This window comes from Jaculus jaculus, chromosome 19, assembly GCF_020740685.1.
Source record: "Jaculus jaculus isolate mJacJac1 chromosome 19, mJacJac1.mat.Y.cur, whole genome shotgun sequence".
NCBI classification, from domain to species: Eukaryota; Metazoa; Chordata; class Mammalia; order Rodentia; family Dipodidae; genus Jaculus; species Jaculus jaculus.
Window position 1 is genome coordinate 41,569,493 of NC_059120.1, and position 15,423 is coordinate 41,584,915.

The 15,423-nt window shown below is 44.2% G+C and overlaps 1 protein-coding gene across 1 annotated transcript; it reads left to right on the plus strand.

Moving 5' to 3' along the window:
- The first annotated feature begins 24 nt into the window (after nucleotides 1–24).
- Wdr77 (WD repeat domain 77) lies at nucleotides 25–8,428 on the plus strand. Its single transcript, XM_004658993.2, has 10 exons — nucleotides 25–256; nucleotides 469–654; nucleotides 1,997–2,138; nucleotides 2,425–2,474; nucleotides 4,072–4,142; nucleotides 4,248–4,302; nucleotides 4,914–4,985; nucleotides 5,508–5,616; nucleotides 6,309–6,377; nucleotides 7,371–8,428. Exons 1-10 carry the CDS (start codon nucleotides 142–144, stop codon nucleotides 7,528–7,530), a joined length of 1,029 nt encoding a protein of 342 aa, XP_004659050.1. The 5' UTR covers nucleotides 25–141; the 3' UTR covers nucleotides 7,531–8,428.
- The last annotated feature ends 6,995 nt before the right edge of the window (nucleotides 8,429–15,423 follow it).

The window sequence follows — 15,423 nt, forward strand, 5'->3', positions numbered from 1 at the left end:
ACAACTCTCGCGAGAAGTAGACGCGTAGTATCCGTCGGAGAGGGGGCGGAGGCCCAGAGGGTGCAGCACGTGGGGGTTGGTTCCCGAGTGGGGCTCGAGTGTCGTGGAGTTTGGCTCTCTGTTGGGTTTGGAACCGTGGAGATGCGGAAGGAAACTCCACCCCCGGTCGTGCCCCCGGCGGCCCGCGAGTGGAACCTTCCCCCAAATGCGCCCGCCTGTATGGAACGGCAGTTGGAGGCTGCACGGTACCGATCTGGTAAGCCGAGATCCCGGGCCTAGGGCGCTCTTCCGTGCCCGCCCTGTCCGTCCGCGGATGCCTTCTGGACCCCAGCCTCCTGGCGCCGGGATGCCCCTGAGCTCAAGTTCGCGGCCCGGCCCGCGGGCAGCTCCGGGACGTTACCATGGAGACGAGCTGATCCGCCCTCGCGCTGACCACTTCTATCCATCCCCTTTTCTCTTTTGCCATAGATGGGTCACTTCTGCTAGGGGCCTCCAGCCTCAGTGGTCGCTGTTGGGCCGGCTCCCTCTGGTTTTTCAAGGACCCGTGTTCGGCCCCCAACGAAGGCTTCTGTTCCGCTGGAGTCCAGACTGAGGCCGGAGTGGCTGACCTCACTTGGGTAGGGGACAAAGGTATTCTAGTGGCTTCTGATTCAGGTGAGCCAACCCCCGAACCATGTGGAATCGAAGCTTTGAATACAGGTTGGACTGGGCTCAGCCGTTAATACCTTATTATATTACTCTGTTGGCACCAAATGTGAACTCTAGCGTAGGCATAGTCGCCCCATCCCCCAAGATTCTAAATTGCCTGGTTTGAGGCCCAGAAAAATCTGAAACAAAATTAGGAAAGAGATTGTAACCTTTCCCTGACCTTCAGCAATCCTAAACCATAGATGATTCAAAAGACAATCTGTGCTATCTGTCTTCCCATTTTTCTCGTGTGTTTTGGGGGCGGAGGGACGAAGGGTGGTGGTGACTGGGAGTTGAACCCAGGACCTCATGCAAGCTAGGTGTGTGCTGTACCACTGGACTGTGTCATCAGCCCTTCCTTCTGCTTTCTCTGTTTTGAATGTCACTCTAGGCTATGGTATTAATATAAAAAAAAGCGTGGGGGGAAAAGGAGGAAAGGAAAGAAAGAAAATCAGAATTTCAAAGTTGGCAGGTAATGCATGGAAGATGAAAAATATAACATTAAAGACAGCCTTTCTGATAGTTACAAGACATTTATTCAAGTAGTTGATAGAGTGTTTATTTATTTGCAAGCAGAGAGATTGGGTGCTCCAGGGCTTCTAGCTGCTGCAAATGAACTTCAGATGCATGTGCCACTTTGTGCATCTGACTTTACACTGGAGGATTGAACCCAGGTCATTAGGCTTTGCCTGCAAGTGCTTTAACCTCTGAGCCATCTCTCCAGTCTGGGATCAGATATTTATTAATGCCCTAAGAATTGAGGAAGGTTAACATCACAGGGCTGTGACATTTGTAGATTTTATATCCTTGTCTCCTGGCAACCAATTTCCCATCATCCTCTCACTGGAAGCACAATACTTGATTTTAAAGGCTGTTTCTTCTTTGCCTATGTTTTTCTAGGTGCTTTTGTCACATAGTTATCTGGACTGTATTAGGAAGGCAGTAAGGCAACATAAAATCACGTGGCCTAGTGGATGGAGAGATGGCAAAGTCTAACGACCCAGGTTTGATTCCCCAATATCCATATAAAGCCAGATGCGCAATGGTGCATGCATCTGGAGTTTGTTACAGGCCCTGACATTCTCTGTTTCTTCTATCCCTCTGCTTGCAAATGAATAAATAAAAAATACCAAAAATCACCTGGTCTAGAAGTAATAGGAACTTAGCTTTTATAGGAACCTCCCCTTCCCCCCTTGTGTTAGTTTAGTGATAGTGCCTGCTTGAATCTTAGAAGTGGATTACTGTCTTGGTATAATCCAGACTTGTGCTTTCCTCACCTTCACATCTCATTCCACTCTGTCCCCAACAGGTGCTGTTGAATTGTGGGAACTAGATGAGAATGAGACACTTATTGTTAGCAAGTTCTGCAAGTATGAGCATGATGACATTGTGTCTACCGTCAGTGTCCTGAGCTCTGGCACACAAGCTGTCAGTGGCAGCAAAGACTTCTGGTGGGTCTCTGCTCTCATCCCTTCTGCCTCTGGGCTCCCTGGGGGTGTCCTTACTATCCTGTTAACTTCCATTAAACAGTGTTTGGGCAGTTAGAATAACCTAGGAGCTGTGATGTGTCTATAACTATTCCTTAGGGGATTAGGTAATTCATTGTAAATAGAATGGAGCAGGAACCCAGGAGGCAAAGATATGGGACTTGTTGGTTAAAGGGAAGTTCTTGCTTGAACATATTTTTATGCTGATGACATAGGTCAAGATTGTTTGCTGTTTCCCTTTGCTTTTTAGTATCAAGATTTGGGACCTGGCCCAACAGATGGTGATGAGCTCATACCGAGGTGAGTATTCTTTCTCTGTAGACCTGACCTAGTTATCTTTTCTTGTTCTCCTCTTGGGTCCTTCACACTTTGTTTAGATAACAGTAGCAGCAATTTCATAGTCTCTTGTCTGGAAGGTTTTGTTTTATTTTGTTTTCTTTTAAACTACAATCAGGCTCCAGTACCCATCCCTGTCCTTTTCTTCCCGATATGTTGGTGATCAGACTTGGTTCATGCCCACAGTCTGCTGTCCTCCTCCTGCCTCTTCATTTTCCTTTGGTCACCACATTTTTTTTTTTTTTTGAGTCTTTCCCTAATCCACTTGGTGAATCCTCTTCCTACCCATTTCTTTCTTCGTGCTTTTGTGTTTAGGTTTCCCTACTTTAAAAAATATATTTTATTTTTATTTATTAGAGGGGGGACAGAGAATATGAATATGGTCACACCAGGGCCTCCAGCCACTGCAAACGAATTCCAGGTGCTTGTACCACCTTATGCATCTGGCTTATGTGGGTACTGGAGAACTGAACCTGTATCCCTTAGGCTTCATAGGCAAGTGCTTTAACTGCTAAGCCATCTCTCCAATCCTGGATTTCCCTATTTCTTATATAGTATTCACCTTCAGGCTTTACTGTGAAAAGAGGATGTCATTCATCTCTTACCTGTAATCTTTGGCTCTTTGGTCCTTCATGGGTTTTTTGTGCCTTAAGTCTTCTGCAGATTTAAGATCCCATTTCCCCTTGTGTAGGTGCACCCTCTGCTCTCTGTAGCAGGGTGTGCTTGTCTGTGGCTAGAGGAACATCAAGTGTCCCCCTCTGTTTGTTACTTTTCTACCTGGTGTTTATTTTGTTTTGTTTTTTGCCAGAGTATCTTTCCCGATTCTGGAGTTTGTGGGACTCTGACAGGGCTCCCTTGATTCTTAGTTCTCTGTTACCCTGCAGGACAACCTGTACAGTTAACTCAGCAAAGAATAACTTAGTTTGTGAATTCAGATAAACTGTTTAGCTATGTCCCTATGACAACCATCTCATGTTTTGGTTCTCACTGTTGGAAACAGATAGATGGAAGTATAGGAGCCACACGCTTGCGTTGTAGTGTATCTGAGACAGGGTCTACCTCAGGGCTCTTTGGCTCATAGTAGACACCTCCTTTAGGACCCTTAAACTGAGGCATGGGAATCATGGGGCTGGGTGAGAGAGTATGTGTAGGGTGATGTGCAGGCACAGACAGTTCAATATTAGGAAAGAAAATATTGAAGAAATTGATTTGTCTAAAGCTCTTAGCATCCAGGACTCCTCCCTCTAGTGTTTGTGTACTGCCTAAAGGGCCTGTGTACTCTAGTATGAAAACTGCTTGAGAGTTAAGCCCGCCCCTTCATTCAGGATAGCTTTCCAGCACATTCCTTTACCATTCTTACTGTTCATCTAATTGTTCCTTCATTGTCTTTACCAGTTCATTTTCCTAAGCTTTTTAGGTTTCACAGCTCTTAACCATCCTTTCCTCTTAGGATATTCTAATCCATAATCTATCACAAAATTTCTTAAATTGTATCTTGAGACATATTTCTTACAGCCTGCTTCCTGCCTCCTCTATGCCACATTTCTCTCTTTCTGTATAGCACATGCCGGACAGGTCACCCGTGTTGCTGCCTCTCCCCACCAGGACTCTGTATTTCTTTCATGCAGTGAGGTAAGATTTAGCCCCCTTTCCCCAACTACAGCCGACCCTTAGGAATCTTGAATCCCTGATGCAGACTGTTCATTTGGATTGTGAAACCTTTTTTGTTCCCCCTAGGACAGTAGAATTTTACTGTGGGATACTCGCTGTCCCAAGCCAGCATCACAGATGGGTGAGTCTGAGACAAGTAGTGGAAGGGTGGTCCCACCTGAAAGACTTGTAGCCTGTCCAGTCACACAACCTGACATCATCTCCTAAAATATTGTATTTATTTATATGAGATGGGGGGAGGGAGAAAATGGTTGCATCAGGGCCTTTAGCCATTGCACACAAACTCCAGATACATGCGCCGCCATGTGCATCTGGCTTACATGGGTACTGGGGAATTGAACCTTGGTCCTTAGGCTTCACAGGCAAGTGCCTAAACAGCTATGCCATCTGTTCAGTCCATCATCTCCTTTCTCTTGGAGAGTATGTTAACCCCATTCTGTGTCATGAGTACCAAGAAGATGGGACTGGCTTCTGAGTAGATACTTAGTCTCTAGATAGCTGGACAAAAGAACAGGGACTGCTATTTTTATACTTTGTGCTTAAGCTATGCCTGTGACTTGTACCCACAAATGACAGAATGTTGATGGGTAAGTGCAGGTTAGGAAGCTCAGAATGAGGTCATGAATGCCTTGGCAGGACCTGGGAAATGGAGGGAGGGTGCTCCCAGAATTCATAGTGACTTCGTAAAAAGGTTGAGAGTTTTGTTCCAAGCCTCCCTTCTGTTCTTTGCAGGCTGCAATGCCTCTGACTACCTTCCTACCTCCCTGGCTTGGCACCCTCAGCAGAGGGAAGTCTTTGTGTTTGGTAAGGTGGCATGACGGACTGTACTGACTCTGGGAATGGGAGGATGAAGAATTGGCTTTCTCCTTGGTGCACACGCTGGGGAGGATGAGAGAGCTATTTCCTTGATACTCATGCTCCTGTTACTTAGCCTTCTCAGCACACCTGGATGCTGCATCAATTGTGCTAGTTTTGTTCAACTTGGAAGAGCATAATGATGGTTTCCCCAGTGGAGCTGATTCCTGATTGTTCTGCATGGTAGAGCTGAATGGGTCACAAAGTAGGGGGTTTACTATATAGAACTTCCTGTTCTTCTGTGGGTTGGTGCGGACATGCATATGTAAGCTGTTTGTTGTAAAAATCATAACTGGATCCATTAATTTTCACAACCACCCAGTGGTTTATTGTTTGTACTTTGCTAAAGATGAGATTGATGCTCAGAGCGGTAACTTGTCCACCCTTGAGAAACTAAGATTCAAATCCAGGTCTGGATGATTTCAAAGCACATGCTCTTAACCACTGTGACATGTTTTCTGGCTTCTACAGGTGATGAGAATGGGACTGTTTCCCTTGTGGACACCAAGAATGCAAGCTGTACCCTCAGCTCAACTGTACACTCCCAATGTGTCACTGGGCTAGTGTTCTCCCCCCACAGGTAGTGTACTTTGTCACCAGCATCCTGACAAGGATAGGTAGGGACAGGGTGGTGGCAGGTGGAGATGATGTATCCTGGGCAAAACAGCTGGTTATATTCTTCTCTACATCTTTTTTTTTTTTTTTTTTTTTTTTTTGAGGAAAAGCTCATGTAGCTTAGCCTAGCCTCAAAACTCACTGTATAGTCAAGGATGATCTTAGCCTTCAGATCCTCCTACCTCCATTTCCCAAGGGCTAGGAATAAAGATATGCACCTTTATTCAGTGCTAAGGAACAAACCCAGGGTTCCATTCATGTTTGTGCAGTCACTGTCAACTGAGCCACATTCCCATCCTATGACTAGTCCTCATTAGGGTTATGTAGTTTGTTTGAAAATGACTCAAACGCAATCTCATTTCTGCTCAGTATCCAACAGTTAACACTGTGGGCTTCTAGCACTGTGTGGTTGTAAGAGCTGAAGCAATAGAAGGACTCCGTGAGGTGTTTAGTGGTCAGGATGATTTCCTTGAACTCTGGCTCTGCTCCATTTCCTTTATCTTTCCTTGGGGTTGTAATGGTAGCCAGACCTTAACCCAAAATGGAGATCGGGCTGCCTCGTCCTCCTGCTCAGTTTACAGTGCAGGTGGGGCTGGCTCAGTCTGCTTTGTTGTGGGATCTGTGAGCCTCACCTTCACATCCTTCTCTGCTTTCTAGTGTTCCCTTCCTAGCCTCCCTCAGTGAAGACTGCTCACTTGCTGTACTGGACTCGGACCTTTCTGAAGTGTAAGTTTGAAGTAGAACCCTGGAGTCAGGAATTGAGGAGGGGGAGCGGTGGGCAAGAATATCCTTTTTTAGGAGAAAATACCTGACTTCTTTGGAGGGAGTATTTTTCATCGATAGCTGAGGGGATTGACCCTGACTGACTGTAGGCCTTCTTGTTCCTGTAGCTGATTCATAGCACAGCTTTTGGTGTCCATGGTAGCAAAGGACTGGGCTGTGGGTGGAATTTTTTTTTTTGTTTTTAAAAAGATATTATTTATTTATTTGCAAGCAGAGAGAGAGAGAAGTGGTGCACCAGGGCCTCCAGCCACTGCAAACAAACTCCAGATGCATGCACCCACCACTTTGTGCATCTGGCTTTATGTGGGTACTAGGGAATCAAATCCAGGTCATTAGGCTTTGCAAGCAAGTACCATAACCACTGAGCCATTTCTTTTGACCTGGGATGTATTTTACTTTATTTATTTGGTTTTCCAAGGTAGGGTCTTACTTTAGCTAAGGCTGGCCTGAAATTCACTATGTAGTGTCAGGGTGGCCTCAAACTCATGGCAATCCTCCTACTTCTGCCTCCTGAGTGCTGGAATTAAAGGTGTGTGTCACCACGCCCTGCTAGCCCTGGAATTTTTTAACTATAGCAATCCAGTCCTTTCCCACAGGGGCCAGCTACCCTTTTCACATAGAGAACTACTTCTGTGAAATGCAGCCTTCTGTAGAGTAAAAGGCACTGGATAGGAGATCTGATTCTGTGTCCCTCTTTGCCAAGACTTGCTAGGCCACACCATTATCTTTCTTTGTCCACCATTTCTTCATCTATGAAAATCGAAGACTGGGATTTGGGGTAGCTACATTGTTGTCCTAGTGGTGAGGTAATACAGATAGTAAAATGTTAGTAACATTAAAAAGAGTGTGCTCTGCATGTGTTGGATTCTTTCACTTTCCCGGCTTTGCATTTTCTTCTCATCTCTACCACGCCCCCATCCCTTTCTTTTGTTCTAGGTTTAGAAGCCGAGCCCACAGAGACTTTGTGAGAGATGCTACTTGGTCCCCGCTCAATCACTCCCTTCTTACCACAGTGGGCTGGGACCATCAAGTCATTCACCATATTGTGCCCTTAGAGCCTCTTCCAACTCCTGGACCTGAGAGTGTTGCTGAATAGATTGGATTTCAGAGCCAAAGCAGCCCTCTACCCACGAGAGCCACTCCTTTGTCCTACCTTCAGTTTGAGACAACACAGGAGTCTAATAGAGCATGTTGACACTAGTCTGTGTGGTTAATAGGCATTGTCTCTCAGCTTCAGGGAGGCTGGATCCTGCATCCTACAGCAACTAGGAAGAGAAATTTTCTTGAAAATGGACAAGTAGGTCTGCCTGAGTATATGTGTGTAGATGCTTTTGGTTGGGGTAGGGGATAAAAATCCTTCAACTTCCCCCAAAAGTGACCAAAGGCTTTTATGCTTCCTTTGTCTGAGGACTTGGCTGTCTGGGTGGGCCATGGGGTGTTAGCACCCCTGAGCTACTGACTACTCAAGAGAGAGGGACAACCTCTATTATTTTTTAATGGAATTCGGTTGATCAGTATGGGAAGTGCTTCCCTTCACGGAAACCAGCCGAGCCTGCCTTGCAGGACACACCACAGTTTGGAGCTAATCACTCTTACTAAACTGAAGCAAGCCCATTTCGTGGATGAATGGATTTGGTTAGTGCCAATGTAGCGCCTGGTTCCCTCTGCCCCTCCCCTCCTTCATGGTATGCGTATGTGAGATGCGAGTGTTTTTCTGTCATAGATTTTACAGAGAAAACAGGGATGATGAAGAACTTGAAGGCATTTTAATGAAGTCAAAAAATTGACATGGACTGTTACAGAGAGATCTTGGTCTCTTCTCACCTAAAGATAGCCTGGGGTCTGACCTGCCCCTGGGCTCCTTTCTCTGGATATAGGATAGTTGAATGCTATATCTGGGGACTGCTAAGATTTTGAGATCCATCATCAAGGAGAGACTCAGAAGTAACTGGTTGGTGAAATAAAGATGTTATCCATGTTGGTTTGTTTTTAAAGCCTGTGTATTATCAGCTGCTTAATGTGAATTGTCAAAGTATTGGTCTTACAGCCCACTAATTTTCTGTGGTTCTCAGTGAGTGGGAACATAGGTAAATTTTGTTTATAGTATGGGTTGGTGGAGTAGCTGCTACCATTCAAAAGCTTTGGGTCAATTACTGATTATATTGGAACTATAAAGAAAATCACTTATGTACTTTGGAGCCATGCAAGTTTACTTTAGACAAAAACATGAAATGGACAGCTTGGAAGAATACAGGCTTCCAAGCTCTGGGCTTGCCAGTTATGAGGGCTCTCTTTGTGATTACTCTGAGTGAAACAGGTGAGAATTTATCATGTAACTCCTGGGGTTTGGGCTGGGTGGGAGTAAGAACTTTTGTTTTTAACTGTAATTGGGAATAAGATAAGTAGGTACTTTCACTCATTCTGCTCAGAGGGAAGAGCTTATATTTTGTGATCACATAAGGAAAGAAGGGCATGAGGTGAACTGGTAGGAATTTACACAGTCCTTTTCCTAGTAGAAAAAGGGGGCACAAGTGAAAGAGATAGGGCTCCAAGGAAGTGTGCCACATTATCTTGTTATTTAAAACATGTTAGTTGGCCTCCTAATAGGAGCCATAACTACAGACAAATGGAACAAATTTAGAGCTATAGGAGGAATTGCTGGCACAAGTTTAAATGAGTGCATGTTATGGTAGGCAACGAGGAAAGTTTAAAATAAAATATGAACTCGATCAGGAATGAAAAATAGTGTGGGGAGTATTCACTAGGTCTTTGGGTTGAGAATAATTCCATTAGAGTCAAGTGCAGAGTTACTGATGACTGGAAGCAGTGGGGTCATTTGTTGAACAGCATACGTTTCCCTTGCACTTAGTGTCAAATGTCTGAACACTGGAGGAAATCCATCTCCTAGCCTCACTATTCCTACTTTGAAGTCCATTAGCCTGATCCACTGTACTCCACCACTGATCTCTGGCCACTGAGGCTACACTTGAGTACCATTTGTGACCACAAGGAACACACAGTTTCAGGTGGCATCAGACAATAGGCTGATTCACCTGTCGCACAGAGCCGTTGGAACCTGGGTCTTTAGTAAACGGCTATATGGACATTACTTGGTAACTCACCGTCATATTATAGCTTCAAAAATACCTCCGGTGGACTGGAGAGATGGTTCAGCAGGTAAAGATGCTTGTTTGTAAAGCCTGGCAGCCCAGGTTCAGTTCCCCAATACACGTGTAAAGCCAGACACAACATGGCATGTGCATCTGGCGTTTGTGCCTGCAGTGTGGCACAAGGCCCTGGCACATCCATTCTCCTTTTCTATCTCAAATATTTTAATAAAAAAATACCCAAACTAACTGTTTTGGGCCTCTAGCCATGTTTCCTCTGGACATCACAGCAAGGACAGAAGATGGAGGAGGAGGCCTTGCGTTTTGTATTTATGATACTCAACTTCAGAGGGCTCTAAAATGTACTTGCCATCTCTCTCTTTTTTTCTATTTTTGAGGTAGGGTCTCTAACCCAGTCTGGCCTGAACTCAAAGTGATCCTCCTACCTCTGCTTCCCAAGTGCTGGCATTAAAAGCATGTGCTACCACTCCTAGCCCATGTTCTTGCCATTTCTAGGCCTGAAAGTAAAGGTGATTTTTTTCCTGCCCCCTCCCACCTAAGGAATGATTAAAAAAAAGAAGTTGTATTTAGATAGCATGAACAATGTCTTTCAATAAGACTTTGTGCATTCTGAAAGCTTTAGGACATCTAAGCAGAGAGCATGTGGAAGGAGCTTGAGAATTTGTATCCAGTTAACATGTGCAGTGAACTGCTGATTGCCAATAGAAAAATGGGTTAAACAGGGTGGGCGTGGTGGTGCATGCCTTTAATCCCAGCACTCAGGAGGCAGAGGTAGGAGCATCACTGAGAGTTCGAGGCCACCCTGATACTACATAGTGAATTCCAGGTCAGCCTGAGCTAAAAAAAGAGAAAGAAAGAAAGAAAGAAAGAAAAATTGGGTTAAGTAAGCTTAATCTGTTTTGAGTTAAATAAAAATGTTCCCAAACTTCATGTACAGCTTAATAATGTTTTGAAAAGTTAAGCAAGGTAAAGTAGTCCACTGTTGAGCCTCCAAGCATGTCTTTTTAGCTTCTGCAAACATTGGGAAGTTATGGACTATCATTTTTATTACATGGTCATAGGACTGGCATAATCCAAAGAGGCTAAGGAAGGAATGAGCTGGAGGGGAGGTTAACTGGTGATTAAACTGTAGAGGCAAAACATTAAGTGATCCTATAGTCTTGTCATGTCTTTAAAATGGTCCTCCACATACTATGGAAACCCTCTTTTTTAATTTTCTAAAAATTTGAGAGAAACAGAAAAAAAGCAAAGGGGAAAGAATGGGTACACCAAGGCCTCTTGCCACTACAAATGAGCTTCAGGCACATGTACCATATTGTGCACATGGTTTTACATGGGTACTGGGGGAATCCCAGGATTATGCAAGCAAGCACTTTAATGACAGCCATCTCTCCAGCCCTGGAAACCCTCTTTTTAAATGAACAACCTCCATGTGTAAGGAATAGCTTGTCAAGCTTCAAAAGCTCAGGAAATTAAAAATTTAGTTCTCAGCTTTAATGTTTTTGGGGAAAACCAGCCACTATCTCTGGTTGGAAATTCCTTCATGATACAGATCCCTTGTGATGGTGGAGCACCAGATTCCAGTCACACTTTTCATCTGGAAGACTCAAAGCATTGGGAGTTTCAGGTTCAAATTGAAGCTTTGTACTTTGGTGGTAATTCTTACCTGAGGTCTCAGCAAGATAATGAAGATCTAACCAGGCATGGTGGTTCACACCTTTAATCCCAGCACTCAGGAGGCAGAGGTAGGATCACCATGAATTTGAGCCCACCCCAAGACTACATAGTAAATTCCAGGTCAGCCTGAGCTAGAGTGAGGCCCCACCTCAAAAAACAAAAAGGAAGATTTGATGAGAATGCATTTCACATGTATAAACTGTCTACAATTAGTCTTCTGACATGGGGTGGGTGAGCTTAGAAACCCTAAACCTGAGTGTGCTCACTTTGCTTGTGCATTGTCCCAGCACATCCCAAAGCAGACCTCTTGGCTCCCTGGCAACATAGATCCCTCAATCATGGACCTCTCAGTAAAGGAGCTTTGTCAGCCTGGGCTATAAGAACCTGTCTCTCCCCACCCCCCACCCCCAAGTGAAAACCGTTTAATGTGCTGGAAAGATGACTTTAGCAGGTAAGGCCCTTGCCTGTGAAACCTAGGGATCCAGGTTCAATTGTCCAGGGCCCATGTAAGCCAGATGCACATGATGGCACATGCATCTGGAGTTAGTTTGCAGTGGGCAGAGGCCCTGGTGTGCCCATTCTCTCCCTCTCTGTCTCCAATCAGTAAATTAAAGTAAACCATTTAATTTTAAATCCAGTATTATAAAAGTCTTAAGTAGTAGCATGCTCTCTATAGTGTCAGAATTAAAAGAACTGAGGTCTGTGAAAACACTGCTTATTAATATCCTTTTTTTTTTTTTTTTTTTTTTTGGTGTTTTGAGGTAGACTCACTCTAGCACAGGCTGACCTGGTTTCGAACTCTCAATGAGCCTCCTACCCCAGCCACTCAAGTGCTGGGATTAAAGGCATGTGCCACCATGCTCAGCTAATACTCATTTTCTAATTCACATTAAAATGACTACATTATGAGACTGGAGAGATGGCTTAGCTGTTAAAGCACTTGCCTACAAAGCCTAAGGACCCAGGCTCGATTCCCCAGTATCCACATAAGCCAGATGCACAAGGTGGCGTATGCATCTGGAGTTTCTTTGCAGTGGCTACAGGCTCTGGTATGCCCATTCATTCTCTCTCTGTATCTGCCTCTCTCTCTGTCTCTGTCTCTCTCTCTCTCAAATAAATAAAAATAAAATATTTAAAAAGGAACACATTAAGATAAATCCATGCACATCCTAAATCTTACACCAAGTATTGGGAAACTGCCTTCATTTAAAAGATGAAATTGACTAGGAAAGGCTATTTCAATACTGGATCCTTTTTTTTTTTTTTTTATTCAATGACCAGTTTTTTAAAGCATATTTCTCCAATTCATCCACATGAATATCATAAAAACTTTAGTCAAGTGTTTTGATAAAACCAAAGCACTTTACATTTCTGTTCTTGCCTGCCTCTAGAAGAGTCTTAGAGTATGAGCAGAGTCACAGTGCTCTGGGGAATTTCTCAGTAGTGAAATGCATTGACTTCAGAACAGGCTGAACACTGGAGGGATCTTTTTAAAATGTCTGGTGAGTATGTCAAATACAAAGCATTGGCTCCATTTTCACATATTCTTTTTTTAAATAAAAAATATTTATTTATTTGTCAGAAAGAGGGAGAGAGGGAATGGGTGCACCAGGGCCTCAAGCCACTGCAAACAAACTCCAGATGTGTGCACCCCTTGTGCATCTGTCTTACATGGGTCCTGGGGAATTGAACCATGGAACTTTGGCTTTGCAGGCAAGTCACTAAGCCATCTCTCCAGCCCCACATATTTTTTTTTTTTTAGTTTTATTTTATTTGTTTATTTGAGAGAGAAACAGGCTAGGGGGTGGGGAGGAGGGAGAATGGCCAGACCAGGGCCTGCAACCACTGCAAACGGAACTCCAGATGCATGTGCCTCCTTGTACATCTGGCTTACATGGGTCTTGGGTAATTGAATCGGGATCCTTTGGCTTTATAGGTAAATACCTTAACTGCTAAACCTTCTCGCCAGCCCCCCACATTTTCTTTTTCTTAAAATTTTTTTATTGACAACTTCTATACTTAAACCATGATAATCCCCTCCCCTCTTCCACTCTTTGTCATATCCCCCACATTTTCTTTATGAAAGCAAGAACTTAAGGGGAAGGATTGTGAGCCAACAGGTTGACACGGCACATTGATTTTCAACATATTCCTCATTCAGCCTTTTGCTATTCATTATCCCTGTGCGTACAGAATTAGAGCTGCCTGCTCTTTGGCATGGTCGCCGCTGAATTAAGCAGAGGTCATTCTTGGCATCCACTGTTCTGGCTTTGCTTTCTCAGCATGGTAGCTACTGCTGCCAATGTGGGAAGGTCAGGTCTCAAATAGTCCTGATGACTAGTGCCCCTGGAGCAGTGAGAGCAGACAGCTCAAACCCTGTGAGGCAGCTCTGTCATGCAGAATCTTTGGAGGAAGGGGATGCAGTGGAGGGAGGCTCAACAGTAGAGACATGTTCTATGCTAACGAGGTTTTTTAAAAATTATTTTTTAGGGCCAGGTATTGTGGCCCTAAAATGCCTTTAATCCCTGCACTTGGGAGGTAGAGAAAAAGGTATTGCTGTGAGGTTGAGGCTAGCCTGGGACTACAGAGGGAGTTCCAGGTCAGACTGAACTAGAGTGAGACCCTACCTTGAAAAAAAAGGCATATTTAGCTGCTTAGCCATCTCATTAGCCCAAGGAGGTGTTAAAAGACAGAAGGGCCTAAGGGCATAAGGAAGAAGGAACCTGGCAAGACTGGCTCCAGGAGCCAACTGTAGTGCCAGTGGTTTTCAGAACAGGTTGAAAGTCAGACCCAATACTAACAATTAGGGCATATGGATAGGAACTGAGAAACAAGTAAAAGTATTAGAATTATAAAGTACACCAGTAGTCATTAAGTCAGTGGTACAAGTTTGTTGCCAAGCCTGATTTCTGGTGGGTTCAGGCGGCTTACTGATCTGATTGAGGTTAATAGGAATGGAGGGTGCCGCATGCAAGTGGGACTCAAGGGTCCCCAGTGATGGTACAGTACAGCAGCTAGCTCTTAGGTGTATTTAATAAAGCCTATGTTTTCCTCACCACACCCATCAAACTAGTTCTCAAAGAAAGACAGACACGTACGTGCACATACTGGCTCTGGGGAGATGACCAATCTTCACTACACCACAGGACCCTTGAAAGCAGAAACTCTGGAATGCTCAGTGGACCTTGCAATGCCCAATGAATATTTCCTGAGATTTGTTGACTGTATAAAGGAAGGTGAGGTTGGAATAATAAATGAGACTCCACCTCTTGAGTATTCATCTGGATTTTTAGTTGCAGAAAAAAAAAAATCTGTCCCAAGGATTCAATTCCATTTATTGTGCTTATTCGTTGACACCCAAACAAAGTACTGATTTCAAAACGATAACTTTCCAACCAATTTCATGCTACAAATGAAGGAGAGGCATCCTTGGGTTTGACCACCAGTCCTTGTTACTTCCCAGAATCCTGTATTACTCTGACGTCTGCTTCGCCCCTCACGTTAGCACAGGGGGGTTACGTGAGCAGTTTCTGTTCCGAGAGGTTGAGCTTACGGTTCAAGCAGTGCGTCAGAGAGAAAAAAAACATGGATCATGAAAACACCTGACTTACAGTCCCATTTTGTTTACGCTTTGTATTGCCGTTAAATTTTTTAAATGGCTCTCAGGTGTTCAGAATCATATTCATGTTCCCAAGGCTCAGAACAATACTTGCTCAAACATTATTGCTTCCTATAAAGATTCTGGTTTGGGGCTGGAGAGATGGCTTAATGGTTTAGGGACTTGCCGGCAAATCCTCACAGCCCAGGTTCAATTCCCCAGTACCCACATATTGTATCTGGAGTTTGTAGTGACTGGAGGCCTTGGCATGCCCACTTTTTCTCTCTCTCCTTTCTGCTTGCAAATAAAAAAAAAAAAAAATTAGAAAAAAGAAAAAAAGATTCAGGCTTTTGTCTTGTCTTGAGAAACCCAGGGATATACCAGAATCAGATCTACTTCCCATGCAGGACAACCACTAGCTGCTGTGATGTTCCTCATTTTAACAATTGCTCTTTGACCAAGAAGCTTCATCACATTGACAGTGAAGGCTCAGAGGCAGCTAGGGAGTGAAGGCCAGAGCAATGCCTTTCCAACTCTGCTGCATACTAAACTTGGGTTTGGACTGTAATTCCTCTAACCGTGTAGA